We start from the raw sequence: 14,982 nt of genomic DNA on the forward strand, positions 1-14,982 counted from the left end.
TGTACGCTGTCAGTTCTTTAATTATTAGTTATCAAGCATTCTCTGCCAAGTTGTTGGGAAAAAGACCCAGAGGTAGATCAAGATATAGGTGGATTGATACTGTAAAAAGTGCCTTAGAAGACAGAAATATAAGATCTGATAATGTTGGAGTCTTGACAGGTAACAGACTGATTTGGAGGAAAATTGTAAATAGGAAGTTAGTAATGATGTAATTTTTCATGTAGTACTATCATATCCTATACATCCCTTGAGAGTATATATCAGGAATTTGATGATGAACATCAAATTCCTGATAATCCACAACATCCTTACTTCTACATGTTATGACACGTAGAAGTAAGGATGTTGCGATTCCATTGTACAAGGCTTTGATCAGACTGCATATGGATTACTGTTTTACAGCTTTGGTCATCAGGTTTTCAAAAGGATGATGAGATGTTGGGGAGGGTTCAAGCCAATTGACTAAGTTAGTTTCTAATCTCTGGAATAAGGAATATGAAGACAGATTGAGAGAATGTAAATTGCAGAGCTTAGCGAATAGTAGGGAAGGGCATGATCGAGACATTTAAGTTGGTAAGGGGTAATTATCAGATTAACATGGGTGATATTTTTCATAAATATCTGGAGACAGGAGGATAAGTGAGAGGCCATCTCTAGAAACTGTATAAGAAGGGTGTGAGGATTAGATTTTTTGCATGGAGGGTAGTGGGTGATTGGAATGCATTGCCTGAGAGTGTGGTGAGAGCAGGGACAGTGAATGCATTTAAGTCAAGGTATGATGAGCTGTGCATGTGAGAGCGAGACCTTCCATGATGAGTTTCTCGACTCCATGGACGTTGATAATCATCATCATCATCATCATCAAATTCCTGCCATGTACCCTCAAGGGGTGTACAGGATATGACAGTACTACATGAAAAAATTACATCATTACTAACTTCCTATCTACAATTTTCCTCCAAATCAGTCTGTTACTTGTCAAGACTCCAACATTATCAGATCTTATATTTCTATCCTCTAAGGCACTTTGTACCGTATCAATCCACCTATATCATGGTCTTCCTCTGGGTCGTTTTCCTGCCAACCTGGCAGAGAACACTTGTTTTGCTAATCTTTCCTCTCCCATTCTATTTAGGTGACCATACCATCTGAGATTAGCTCTGCTAACGCATTCCTGGATGCTGACAATGTCAAGTTCTTTCCTAATATCCTCATTTTTAATATGATATTGCCATTGATGCCATCTGTTCACGCCTCTAATCTTTCTCAGGACTCATATCTGCGGTCTCTAGTCTTTGGTCAAGTGTTTTACTTCTGACCAAGCTCTCAGATCCATAAGTTAAAATTGGTTTGAACACAGTCTTGTATACAGCTAATTTAGTGTTCCGACTAATTTCTTTCTTATTCCATATGAATTTATTCAATTGACTTCCCACGATACCAGCTTTGCTGATTCTGTTGTCTATTTCTATATTTAGTTTACCATCTTCAGTAAAAATTGTGCCTAAGTAGCTGAAATGTTTTACTTGTTCCACAGGTTCTCCATTCACAACACAGTTGACATTTTCAATGATTCTGCCTATTTTCATTGTCTTTGTCTTTTTATTGCTGACCTTCATACCATATCTATTACAACAGCTATTCAATTTAGTCAGAGAATCTTGCAGACTTGTAGCGGATTTATTTAGAAGTATAATATCATGCACATAAAGCAAAGAGCTGACATTAACATCTCCAATTTTGATATCAGGTTTAATACCACATTCCTTCATAATGTGATCCATATAGATAATGAATAACAGAGGGGATAATGTACATCCTTGTCTCACACCAGATTTAACATTAAACCATCTTCCTGTACTTCCTTCAATTCTAACTGCTGACTCACAACTCAAATAAAGACTAATATACAGTAAACAAAAATTTGATGCTGATTATCTTTGGCTTAGGGATAGAGTGAAGTTTAATATGCTTTTGTTATCATTTTATAAGATGATAATTTAGGTTGTTGTTTTTTTTTCCCCTTAGAAAAGAAACTTTCCAGATAAGGAAATATTTTTATTAATTATTTCTATCAGAAAGCATGAGAAGTCTACTGAAGCCGTTCATAAATTTTATGTTATAAGCTACTAGATCTGAAAGTTTCCATGTTCCAAAATTTTTGAAATCTAACAGATAAAATGGCTATAGCAAAGCAGTCACTCATCTCTGAAGTTACTGTGTGTTGTACTTCTATTTTCAAGTGGAACATCTTTTAGAATACTTCATTAAAAAATGTTTTCTTCCCTCTGATTAGAAAGTTTTTCCTTTTGATTATGAACATGAAACTTTGCAAAAAGTGTGTGAAGTTACTTAAATATAAAGAGCCAATAGGCTTCACTTCGGCGATGTAACATTATTTAAATTAAGGGGATGTTAAATCCCACATTTTTTCAAAACTGAATAAGATACTCAAAGATCGGAATCAAAGAGGTTCATGCCGAATATAGTAAACTATAAAAGTATCGGTGACTACTAGCGTAAGCACGTAATACAAACTAGGGCAACTTGTAGCATTAATTTGATCTACCTACTCACTGATGAGACCTCAATAAAGGTCGAAACCAGTCTGGGTAGTGACCTCCCACCATAATGTATAACATCATACATCTCCTAGGAGATGTATGATGGGTTTTACATTATGGGAAATACTAAGAATAGTGATCAGAGCTTTATCCACCTTTGGTACGAATTGCCCTAGTTTGTACTACGTGCTTAAGCTTACACTAGTAGTAGCCAATACTTTTATAATTTACTATATTCGGCATGAAACTCTTTGATTCCAATCTTTGAGTTTCTTATTTGGTTTTGAAACAATGTGGGATTTAACATCCCCTTAATTTAAATAGTGTGTGAAGTGCATAGTGCTCTCAGACCTAATTCACTACACTAATGCAAATTCAGATGCTTATTTTCTCTTAACAGAAGTGACAAATCTTAAAAGTCAATGGTCTAAATCATAATCTTAGCCTGCACTAGTAATTACTATATTCTGTTTCTAGGTTTACTACTATATAAATAATTTTGGGCCTGTCCCTCTCATCTAGTTTATAGATGAAATGGAATGGAAGACGAGTGTATTCAAGGAAGAGCAACCTCATTTTTTTTTTTTTTTTTTAATCAGACTGTGTTAAATTAATCTGATATTTTATATATATCTACTCCATACTATAAAATAAGCTGAAATTGGAAACGGATGTGACGTCGGCTTGAAATGGATATAGGCTGTAACGTTTTTGTCAAGTTATTTTGAAACTCAGGGGCTACCCTGCGTGTCGAGTTTTCAAAATTTGAGTCATCGGAATTCAATGAGAACCGGCCTACCAGTCAGGAACACAAAGGGGTTGGACAGCGTAGGTGCCGGGGGGTGGGAGGTCAAAGTAACAGAGAAAAGTCAAGGTAATAGTCTGATGAAAGAATTCTGAAGTGGCCCAGAGAGAAAATGCTGTAAACCGGTAAGGTGAACTTTATATCTACTATTTAGTGAATTAAAAGTGAAGATCTGAATTGTGTGTTGAAAAGACATTCCTAGAACTGTGGCCGATTATAAAGAAAGAGAATATGTCAATGTTTCATAATATATGTTTGTAAGAGAATTATTTAAGTTTTTGTTCAGATCTTGGGAAAGAGATAAAATGTTAATTGGATAGGACTGTTAAGGAAAGTTTTGAATGAATTCTAATGTAATTAATAGAGAGAGGAAACTAAGTAACTACACTTTAACATTTGGTATTCTGTGATATAAAATTTAGATTAGGTATTCTGAGATATGAAATTTCAACAGTGTTTTATTTAACTATGTGTACGAGAGTGTGATGACTTACATGTGTATTCTAATTGAATGATTTAACTAAGCTTATATAAATGTATTTGTATGATATAATCAATGTAATTAAATTGTTTTGTTATTATTATGAAATTTGTCTTCCCTGTGTCTAGAACTACTGCACTTGCTCATAAAGTAAAACGAACCATATAAAGGCGGGAAATAGTTTAAGTCAAGGTCACGATTGCAAGTTACAAAATTTTGCTGAGAAGAGTGAACGCTGACTGGTTTCTAACTCCCTGGTCATATTTTTCAGTATATCCTAGGATTCAGAGTGGCGCAGCTAAAACAAATAAATTTCTCTGAATTTGAAAAGAGAGATAGAGCCAGAGTTGAGACAAAGAAATTGGCATCCGCCATTTGCAATTCTTTGTCTCACAAGACCTCGGTTTCACTCTTGTCGGAGATACGGCCAGAAGCATATTGAGAGTTAAGAATAGGTAATTTTAGGGAAAAGTCGACACGACAGCATACATATGTAACATGCTGTAATGCACTAAGCGAAAGTAGTTTCATATTTCTATTATTTGCCTTTTATTTCAGTGCAAAAATGTCAATTATGCAAGATTAATGTTAGAAGTTAAACATTAAAAACAAATCAACTAATGCATTTTATTTCCCAAAGGGAGTAGGAGAACTCTTTTAGTCATAAATAACTTCAGATGGGTAGCCAGTCTCCACTCTTCAAGCCTTCCCTAACAGAGAGACCAAGATATCAAATGAACTGTAATCAAACCTATAATGGTCTTCCTTAGAGCTGCTAGCAATTATGGATGCAAATACCATTTCCACAGGACTATACAGGTACCTAGAGGTTAGAATTTTTACTAACAAAGCCATTTGATGTGCTTAGTTATTTTATTTTTACTAAAAAAGACTTAAATTTGACAATTCTAATTTTTTTTTTACCTCTTCCAGTCTAATTTCATATTTTCACTTTAAAATTTTAAATAGTGTTTTTTCCTACCTTTTTTTTTTTTTTAAAAAAAAAAGGTATGCTTTAGTATTTTATTTCTAATTTCACACAACAAGATTTTTGTAAAGGACAAAATGGACAAGCACACACACATACATATACAGGGTGTCCCATAAGTTCCTAGATATTTCAATAATTCATAAAAATTGGCATATTAGAGTGAGGTTTGTACGAAAGTGAATCGCAAGGAGGGGGGGGTTGGTGGGGAGAAAACATTTACTTCAAATTTTCATTGATAGAGGGTGCTGTACCACATGCATCCTTTGCAAATGAGAGTTCTATAAAACATAGTGTACTGTTGACATCTCATAATGAATGCATGCAAATTTCCAGTCACTTTAAATACAGGGTGTCTATAATTAGTATTTTTTATAGACACCCCACTACTGATTACGGAACATAATCAGTAGTGGAAGTTTCATGAGAGTTTTGAACGTAGAAAGGTCAGGGTCCTATCACTCCTGTCAGAATACAGTCTCTAATATGACGTTTTGAGAAACTTGAAATTTGGCAGATTGCCCTTAAACTCTCATTTGCATGTATTTGCAAATGATGCATGTGGTATAGCACCCTCTATCAGTTAAAATTTGAAGTAAATTTTTTCTCCCCACCAAAAAAAAAAAAAATCCCCCTCCTTGCAATTAACTTTCGTGCAAACTGCACTCTAATATACCAATTTTTCTAATCTTTATGAATTATTGAAATATCTAGGAACTTATGGGACACCCTGTATATAGTAAGAATGTTCCCCCCGGCTTACTACACCATGTTCTTGTTACTAATGAAAGCTAAATACTTATACTATCATGTATAAGATGAAAAATATACCAAAAATTCATAGGCAGCAATTTTTATACTACAGAAAGAAACTTTTATTTATAATAATCATCACATATGTTATGATAGTGTTGGAACATAATTTTTTTTTTTTTTTTACATTACAGTTTATTTTGATTACAATTGCAAGTTTATACAGTTCTTTCCCATTCTCCAGATGTAGCCACAAAGAGCTAACCATGATTGAAGTAATAAATCTGAAATCTACAAAAAGAACATTACATGCTTGACTTGTGTTTTATTGATTAACATAGCAAATCTTTTAAACAGGAATGGCATATTAGTTGATATTTAGAAATAATGATATTAATACATCTTCACCTTATCACTGTTAGCAAAAATAGTTCCTTCAATTATGTTTTGTCATAGTTCCTACAGAACACAAGAAAAAAAGTGCAAAAGGTGACAAAGGTTATGAGTAAGCAAAACAAAACATCATTCTAGTTTTTAATGGTGAGGTATATTTGTGTGATTAATTTGGATTTTTTTTTTTTTTTTGGCAAAAAAAAAAAAAAAAAAATATATACATATATATACATATATATATATATATATATATATATTTTAAAGATGCCAAGCTATTTTAAACCTGGTTTTACTCCATTTCCCAAGTAAGCAAACAGACAATTAAGTCAAGTTTGTGCCTGCAATAACACATAAGTTTCTGCATGTATCAGTAAAAGTGATATCCTAATTTAACATTAGAGTTGTTATATTAGAGTTAAGATCATGGATTACCTATAATCCTATTTATAATCAACTCTTAGGCAGAATTATAAATAAGACTATAGATAATCCAGGATCTTAACTCTAACATAAAAACTCATGTTAAATTAAGACATCACTTTTGCTGTAATAAAACTACCTATACGAAATTTTTCTCTGATGCTGTCATAAATAGAATATAGCTTTGGTGTAGTTATGTTTTTTTTCAGTAGAAGTTAGGACAGTAGAATAGCCATTGATCAAATCCTTGTCTCTTTAGCATACTGTGTGAAATGTAATATAGCTTGTCTCTCTCTCTCTCTCTCTCTCTGTGTGTGTGTGTGTGTGTGCGCGCGCATGCGCGTGCCAGATGATGACCTTAATATGACAGCCGAAACGTCAGGAAATTAAAATAATTATTTCTACATAATCTGTCTGAAATGAATACTGATCACTGTCTAACACTAAAGGAAAATCATATAGGTAGTAATTAATGAGAGAGAAACAAGTTTGGTCTTCGTCATGTGCATTCATATTACACCATCTTCTCACCATTCTTGACTCATGGCATTTTCTCTTTAAACTGCACTGCACTAACTTGCTAATAAATTTCAGTTTGGAGAGTATTCCGGTCATTTAAAAATTTTATCACTGAGTGTATCTCACAAATGGCAAGATTTGATTTTTTTTACTCATTTTGCAACACAATAGTAAACTTCTAAACACAGAATGAGAACTGAGAATATGTATGTCATATACTTCTTGACACTTACAGATGCATCCTTACTCCTGCACTTGCAAAGGTAGTATATGCAATGAGGATGACTTAGTTTCTGGATAAATATATACCTAGATATTTAATGAATGAATGCCTAAATGAATTTCTGTTCGGGTTATGGCCTAGTCATTACTAATACAATGTTCCAACATAGTATTAGCAATGTACTGTTGACATTGATATCTTCACACATCATTTAGTTTTGAATAAGACTAAAGTGACTAACATAACAATAAAGTGCCATTGAATTAGGGATAGCTACCTAATAATGTGTTGGACCCCCCCACCCACTCTGGCCCTGATAATGGCTACCACACAATAAGGAAAAGGACTCCACAAGCTTGCAAATGTTTCACATGTATAGCAACTCATGCATCCTCCAGAGCTGCTCATAATTCGCTCAAGTTTGATGGTGATGGGACACAGGCCCAAACACTCTGCTCAACAGTATTCCAAAGATTTTCAATGGGATTTAAATCAGGGCTTTATAGATGCCCACTTCATTATTTCAAAGTCAACAAAATGCTCCTGGAGTAGTCTGCCTGGACCTGTGAGATGAACAGTTGTGTTGCTGATAGATGCGATTTCCAATGGAATGCATGATGGACATAAATGAGTGTAAATGATCGGCCATGAGTTCCAAGTATCAGCATGCATTGAGAGTCACTGGTACAAGTTTCAAAGGTCCCAAAGACATCCAAATGAAGACATCCCCAGGCCATCACTGAGCTACCACCAGCTTGTACAGTTCTAACCTGACATGCAGGATCCACGGCTTCATGGACGTGGTGCCATATCCTCAGTCTCCCATAGGTGATATGAAGTTTAAATCGCAATTCATCACTCCAGGCTAATTTTCAATTAGCCCGGAGTGATTTCAACATAGCCAATTTTCAATCATCCAGTTTCAATGTTACTTAGCCCAGGCAAGGCATTCAAAGTCGGTCTTGTGCCATTAGAAATGGAACTCTAAGGTCGGCAGCTCCTGAAGCCAAGAGAGTGAGGTGAACATTGCACGATCCTTGCACTGACTTTCCAGCTGGAATCCTTGTTCAGATGGGAGGTGATTTGAGATAATGTCTGGTCTCCCATCATTCTGTTTAATGTGAGTCAGATGGCAATGCCCATAATCATTCAAGGCTGGTTGCCCTTTGCAGATTGTATGGGTGCTTGTTATTTTTGCCAGAATTTTCATATTTCAGGAACACTCTTGAAACTTTCATATGAGAAAATCCAAGTTTGCTGACAATTTCTGAGATGGAGTGATCCATCTGTTGGGCATCTACAATCTGCCTTCTGTTAAATGCATCTAAATCCCCCACTTTTCCCATCATGCTTTCCATGGCGAATGCCTGGGGAAGCCAACGTTGACAGCTAAGACTAACCACAGTTTTGCCCACACCTGCGTGCAAAGGTGAGAGTTGAAGTACAGAATTTGCATAGTGTCTCCTATCCCTAATTCAATGGCACTTCAGCATATGGGTCGTGTGCAAATTCATTAATGTGCTTCTTGGAAGATGTCTATAGGTGCCTTAGTTTCCCCCACACTGGTGTGAATAAGTCAGTCTCCTAATCTGGACAGACACAATGATGGACATTTTTTTAGGTTATTTATAACTAAATATATAGTCTTAATGATATAAGACCATGCATTTTTAGTTCATTGTGAGCATTTCAGGTAAGTGACATTAATTTGCAAAAAAAAGGGGTTTAAACCTCTTTACACAAATTTGCCTACAGAAAAAATTTTATTTCTTTATTCAGTTATTAAATTGGAATAAAACATCTATATAAAAATCATGTTGAAAAAATTTTAAGCTGTCTCAGAACAATAAACTGTTGGAAGGAAAAATGCAGCAGCAGCACTGCTGCTTCATTTTTGACCACGCATCCACTGTTGTGAGAATTGGTGTGGATGCACAGTCACATATAAATTAAATTATTGGAATCCCACATAATTCCATATTTGTTATTGTCATGCTAATCTTTTGTTTTCTATTAATTCTTTCTGTTATGCCCGAAGACGTCTTATGCAATTAAGTCAAAACTGGTTGCTGTACTTCTACTGGTTATTGTCTTATAAACTGTTATATAAAATATTAGTAAAAGCAATGAGCAGATAACAGCAGGAATGATTGCCTCAAACTGCCTCAGTTTTGGCAAGTAATCGTACTCATTTTGGTTAGGTTAGTTCTGTTCTGTCTATCAAATAGTATTTATGCAAAACTAGTTTGTTCCCCCTAGTAGATCCTTTGTCTGAAAAGAATTGCCTGTTTGGCTGGCCATAGCTAAGACACATTCAGATAATGCTAGAATTTACATTCTATGTATAGGATCTAATATTCTATATATATCTGACTGAGAAATCTATAAGCATATATATGAATATATATATGAATATATGAGCATCAAGGAGCATATTAGAGATATTGCTTAGAGAAGTGAGTCCACAACCATCTTCACATGTGCTATCTTCAGCTGATTCACACGATGCCTAAGTTCTGTGGAATGAATCTAAATTTTTACACCACCATTATGATTCATCAGAAGGAAAATCTGTGAATCTTTGGAAATGTTATTAAATTCTATTTAATACTTTACACTTTAATGTAAATCCCAGCATTAATTTACATGAATGTTTCTTAATTATGACCAGCATGAATTACATGAATGTTTCTTAACTATGACAAGAGAACACCAATGTGCACAACAATGAACATGTTCACATGTAATTTAAAATGTCAGAGTCCTATATAATTCCATGACTGTTTTTGCCATGATAATCTTTTACTATTTGTATGTCTATTAATTCTTTCTCTTACACTTGAAATATGCAATTAAGACAAAAACCAGTTCTATATCTGAATAAACTACTTCTTTTGTACTTCTACTGGTGTCTTATAAACTGCTATATACATACTCAACTGAATTTTTCCTCTGGACTCTAATAGTATTAGAGATTGTGTTCTCCTCAAGCTTTTCAGAATGTGCATCCTTGATTTTCAATTGTTATTTTACTTCATCATAACCATTACAAGTTTAGTTGTAGTTCACACTGAGGATAGCCAATTATTCAATGCATAATATCCAAAAAAATGTGGTTATTATGCATTGAATAATTATTACATATGTTAATTATTCAGCTTAAATTATTTCCAATTAGTGAACTATTCTTCTAGCAGAAAGGCACTCTCTACGACCACAGGAAGATTGCAGAGTAGAGATACACTGTATCTTTCCTTTTATGCATGACTGCTATAGTTAGTTTTAAATTAACAAAATTTAATGGGCTAACAACAATTAATTCATAATAGTAAGAAAAAAGAAAAACCTTCTGAGGCAGAGCGGACAAGTGCTTCAGCTAACTGTTGGTCTTCTTGTTCTTCAATGGCCATTGGTGGTATAGGTAACTGGGACATCTGAAGCCTTGCACATTCAGGTAAATCACTCTCATGCAGGAAGGGTGTTTCAGTTCCAGTTGTGCCAATTACAAGCACACTTCTTTTTAAATCGATGCAGCACTAAAAAGAAATACAATATAATCTTCATGCAAAAAAAAAAAAAAAAGATTTGCTTATATTATCCAAAATAAGGGAAAGAAAAACAAACTGTGCTATAGTCTAAAATGACTTATTTAGAAAATGTTACAGTGCAAAACTAAAAGCATTCTAGATTTCTTCTGCATGTGAATGCTTATTACTCAGTTTTCTTATCCCATTTTTAATTAGACAACTACAACTAATATTCCTAATCTGTAGTATATGTACACAAACTGGCAAGATCCATAAAGTGAAATGAAATACTGATTAAAAGAGAAAAAACATTTATATGGCTTCTGTCATAGCTAAGTAAATTGGTTTCATGTAAACCAGCACACTTATGTGCTGGTCTACTTATATCATGACTAATCCACATATTCTGCTATATCTGTCAATGCATGGATACTCCTGCAGTATGTCTGGAGTATGCATGTCTGGCAGTAAGAAAACTCCAGGACCAACTAATTAATTTTCAGATGAAAACAGCTAATAAAGGTTCCTGAATTAAATGGGCTATGAACTTAAGTCTATCCAACTAAGGGTTTGATTTGGTTTTAGAAATATAGTGAAGAGAAACAAAAGCTATGTGGTGAGTGTAGTATATCATAATTTCATGTTTCTCTGGCCAGTATGCCAATCTTGCTGCATGAAACACACACGTGTCCAGGAGGAAAACCCTCTCGTGAAGGTTCCTTACATCCTAAACTGGATTAAAATCCAAATCTTTCTCTTTCCAATCACATGGTACAGTTGATATCAACTAAACTACCAACCAAAGGGCATTTTGAATACCAACTACTACAAATGCTCCATTTATTCAGAGTAAATATTTAAATTACAGGTAACCCTCGTATAATGCAGATGTTAGGTTCCATAGAAATGCCGTGTTATATAAATCGCGTTATACGAGACATAGATCACATAGAAAAAGCAGGGTTAGGTTCCGAAATCGTTTTTTTTTTTTTTTTAATTATTTAAACAATAATGACATATCCAACAAAAACAATATTTTTATTTAATTCAGGTAATTCATGTAAGTTAAGAAAACAAACTATGACAAATACGTAGTATAAAATTATAAAAATTACAAATTATACATAAATTTTATTTCACATAATGCATAAATGTTTTAGACACAATAAAATAAAGCGCATATTTTAATCGTCATCACTGTCTTCAGAAATAACATTTCGTAGATGTTCTGTAAGTGGCCGGAGGTCGTCACCACTTGAAATCTCTTGGACATCATTTATATAATTCTCATTGCATACTTCAGCTCGTTTAGTCATCAAGAAGTCAGTAATAAGACTTTGCTATCCACTATGTTGCAATTTTTTTATTAAGTTCATAATATGGCGCTAGACAAATATCCAATTGTCTCATGAATTTTCCCGAGCGCTCCATTGAGGCAGAGTTATCCGTAAAATAACTTCCTAACTTTCTTGCCAAGTCGAATCCTTCTGCTAATTTCTTTAAACTGAATTCTTTAACGGATTCATCACAATCAGAATCTTCGGGCAGAACTTCCCCTGCCATTTCGTTTGACACCATCTATTAATTGTACCAGTTCCTCCTCATTTCAATCTGTTTCTCCATCAATTAATTCGCTAATTTCATTCTCAACCATATCACAAAAGCCCTCTCCCCAAAAATGGGAAGAGGGCTTTTTTCATATTTTTCATCTGCAATGAAAAATATGAAAAATAAAAAAAAAATAAAGGGTTACTAGAAATTGTAGGCTGCATTATATCAAAACCATGTTGTATAAGTACCGCGTTATATGAGGGTTACCTGTATATCACTATTGATAAAATAGTGATATACAGGTATATCACTATTATATCACAGGTATAAATAGTGATATAAATAATTAAAGGGAAAATTAAAATGACATAAAACTTGCCTGATGTCTTTTGAGCATATCTAATCCCAATAACATATCCATAGGCTGTTCTTCTAAGATTGAAAAACTAGACGTTAAGAAATCTTTTTCTATTTGAATTTGCACTATGGGAGAAAAAATTATTCCAACTATTAATCATGAAAATTTCAAACATATCTACAGTTCTCTAAAAATATAAAAATGCAACTGAGAAAGAAAATTCAATGCATCGATTTATTTGGACATCTACCTTATTAGACACAGTACAGTGACCATTACTTCTGATATGTATCCTCACTGGATATAGAACATTACAATAGCACTACATAATTAAGTTTACATTATGATTAGTGCTATTAAAAATTTTCTTTCAAATAAATCTGTTATTTGTCAGATCTGCATCGAATAGGGTTATATCTGAAATTTAAGTCACTACAAAATTAATCTACTGAAATCTTGGTTTTCCTCTAAACTGTCGTCCTGCTATCAAATACCTGTTTTATTAACCTTTCTTTTCAAATTCTGTTTAAGTGACCATACCAGCTTAGAAAAATTCTTGAACACTAATAATGTCAAGTCCTTTCTTAATAGCTTCATTTTTAACACATTCACACCACTCAGGGTCCACACATGCAGATGCTACCCACAGAAAGTCATTCTCCTATAGGCATGTCACTTTCATGTTGAGCAGGCACCTTGTCACAAAGTTTATTCAGCATGTTAGTGACAATTTTTTCAGTAAAATTTTATTTGTAAAATGTCTTAATGATGATGCTGAAAATCTCAAATGCAATTCGAAAATTTGCTTTACATAAATCAATTGCTTTCTGCACCAAGTGACTGTATTATAAGCAGTTGTTACTATGTACTTTGTGCGCTGAAAATTTGAGAGGATAACAAATCCATCTGGTTAGATGCCATGTTATTGCAGCAATAAAACTGTTTAGTTTGCATCCATGTAGCATAGTGGGAGGAGAACTGTTTTTCATTATGAAGCATCATTCCAGTTGTCTCTAATTACACTAATTTTTGCTAAATACAGTACATAGACTGTTAATGACTTTGTACTGTATTTAGTGATACAATAAAACTACTTGTTTTTCTTGCTTCTACAGTATAGTCTGTTGGGGATGGAATGCTCTTCATACTATAGGAATTGGGATGTTTTCATCCCAATTTTTGGAAAAACAGAGTAGCGAGTAAAAATTCATCTATTCCTGAATAAAAATGACTTCCTCTATGTATTATAAGAAGTAGACTGTGTCCATCAATCTCCAACAAAATATTAGCATACACAAGATATCTTTATTGATAAGACAGAAGAGATGATAATGAGAGAGAGAGAGAGAAAAGGGAGGGAATCACGTAATGAACACAGATTCAAAAAAGGGGGAAGATTCCGATGATTGGAAATTATTTATGTGTATATTACTAATATTCTTATATTAATATTATTATATTATAGTAATTATATTACTGATTTTCTTTTATATACTGATAATCGGTGAATAAAAAAAAAAAATTGAGAAAGCCAAGTAAAATATAAATAAAACATAAATAATAAGCACAACAAACTGTACAAGATGATTTTTCTGCTGTATCAAGCCCATATGTATTTTTGCAACACCTACATGGATCAAATCACCTGATCAGCATTATTAGCTCAGTGGATTATCCTCTCCCTATAGTTATTAAACTGAGCTACCAATGTATATAGTTACTGTTTATTACTGGTTAGTTATTTATATTTTGCAAACAAATCCCTTTCTCTCTCCTCATACATATTTTTTAATGCCCATCATAAAGAAAATATGCATGTCTACAAGTTATAAGATTACATTATTTGTTCCACCCAGCAACTTACAGGATACACACAGATATATCACAAATGTAAATGATTAATAATTCATTTGCCAATAACTTTCATTAGAAAGTTTATTCACACGTGCCTCCTTTCTTATATTTGCTATTCTTGTCGTTATCTGAGCAATTCAGGTATAGGCTTTTTATGTCCTGTTCCTGCAGATGAAGTTGATTATTCCACCTTAATCTTGGATGTCTGTGGTCTCTTCTTCCTGTAGGTTTATATTCATATGCTAATATGGGAATCCTATTGTTATTCATCCTTTCTATGTGGTGTAGCCAATTTTGTTCATATTCTTCTGTTTTTTTTGTATCTAATTGTTCTCTTATGTCTATGTTTTTTTTTTTTTTATCTAACCTAGTGAGTCCCAGGAGAGGTCTTAGAAACTTTATCTGCGCTCTTCCAGTCTTTGTTTCAGAATCCAAGTTTCACTTCCAAATTTGAGAGATGGTTTAGAGGTTATAGGTGTGAAGATGGCAGCTCAGTTGAGGCAATCTAGTGTGAGATTGAGGCCAATAAAAGAAATGTATAGTTAG

At 33.7% G+C, this 14,982-nt stretch overlaps 1 protein-coding gene across 2 annotated transcripts in view; it reads right to left on the minus strand.

The window, feature by feature from the left end:
• LOC150110405 (protein DDI1 homolog 2-like) overlaps positions 1-14,982 on the minus strand; it is a 139,630-nt gene that overhangs the window by 19,853 nt on the left and 104,795 nt on the right. Inside the window, exons 6-8 of one of the 2 annotated variants that reach the window (XM_090393550.1) lie at positions 12,604-12,707; positions 10,493-10,682; positions 5,718-6,050 (exon numbers count right to left, since the gene is read on the minus strand). In XM_090393550.1, the coding sequence (XP_090249676.1) occupies positions 6,028-6,050; positions 10,493-10,682; positions 12,604-12,707 (317 nt within the window). In that variant the 3' untranslated portion in view covers positions 5,718-6,027. Of the gene's footprint in view, positions 1-5,717; positions 6,051-10,492; positions 10,683-12,603; positions 12,708-14,982 lie in introns of those variants that run through there. The other variant, XM_090393549.1, reaches the window with a different exon arrangement.

Source organism: Typopeltis vanoorti, chromosome 1 (genome assembly GCF_054136105.1).
Source record: "Typopeltis vanoorti isolate ZY-2024b chromosome 1, IOZ_Tvanoo_1.0, whole genome shotgun sequence".
Taxonomy (NCBI): domain Eukaryota; kingdom Metazoa; phylum Arthropoda; class Arachnida; order Uropygi; family Thelyphonidae; genus Typopeltis; species Typopeltis vanoorti.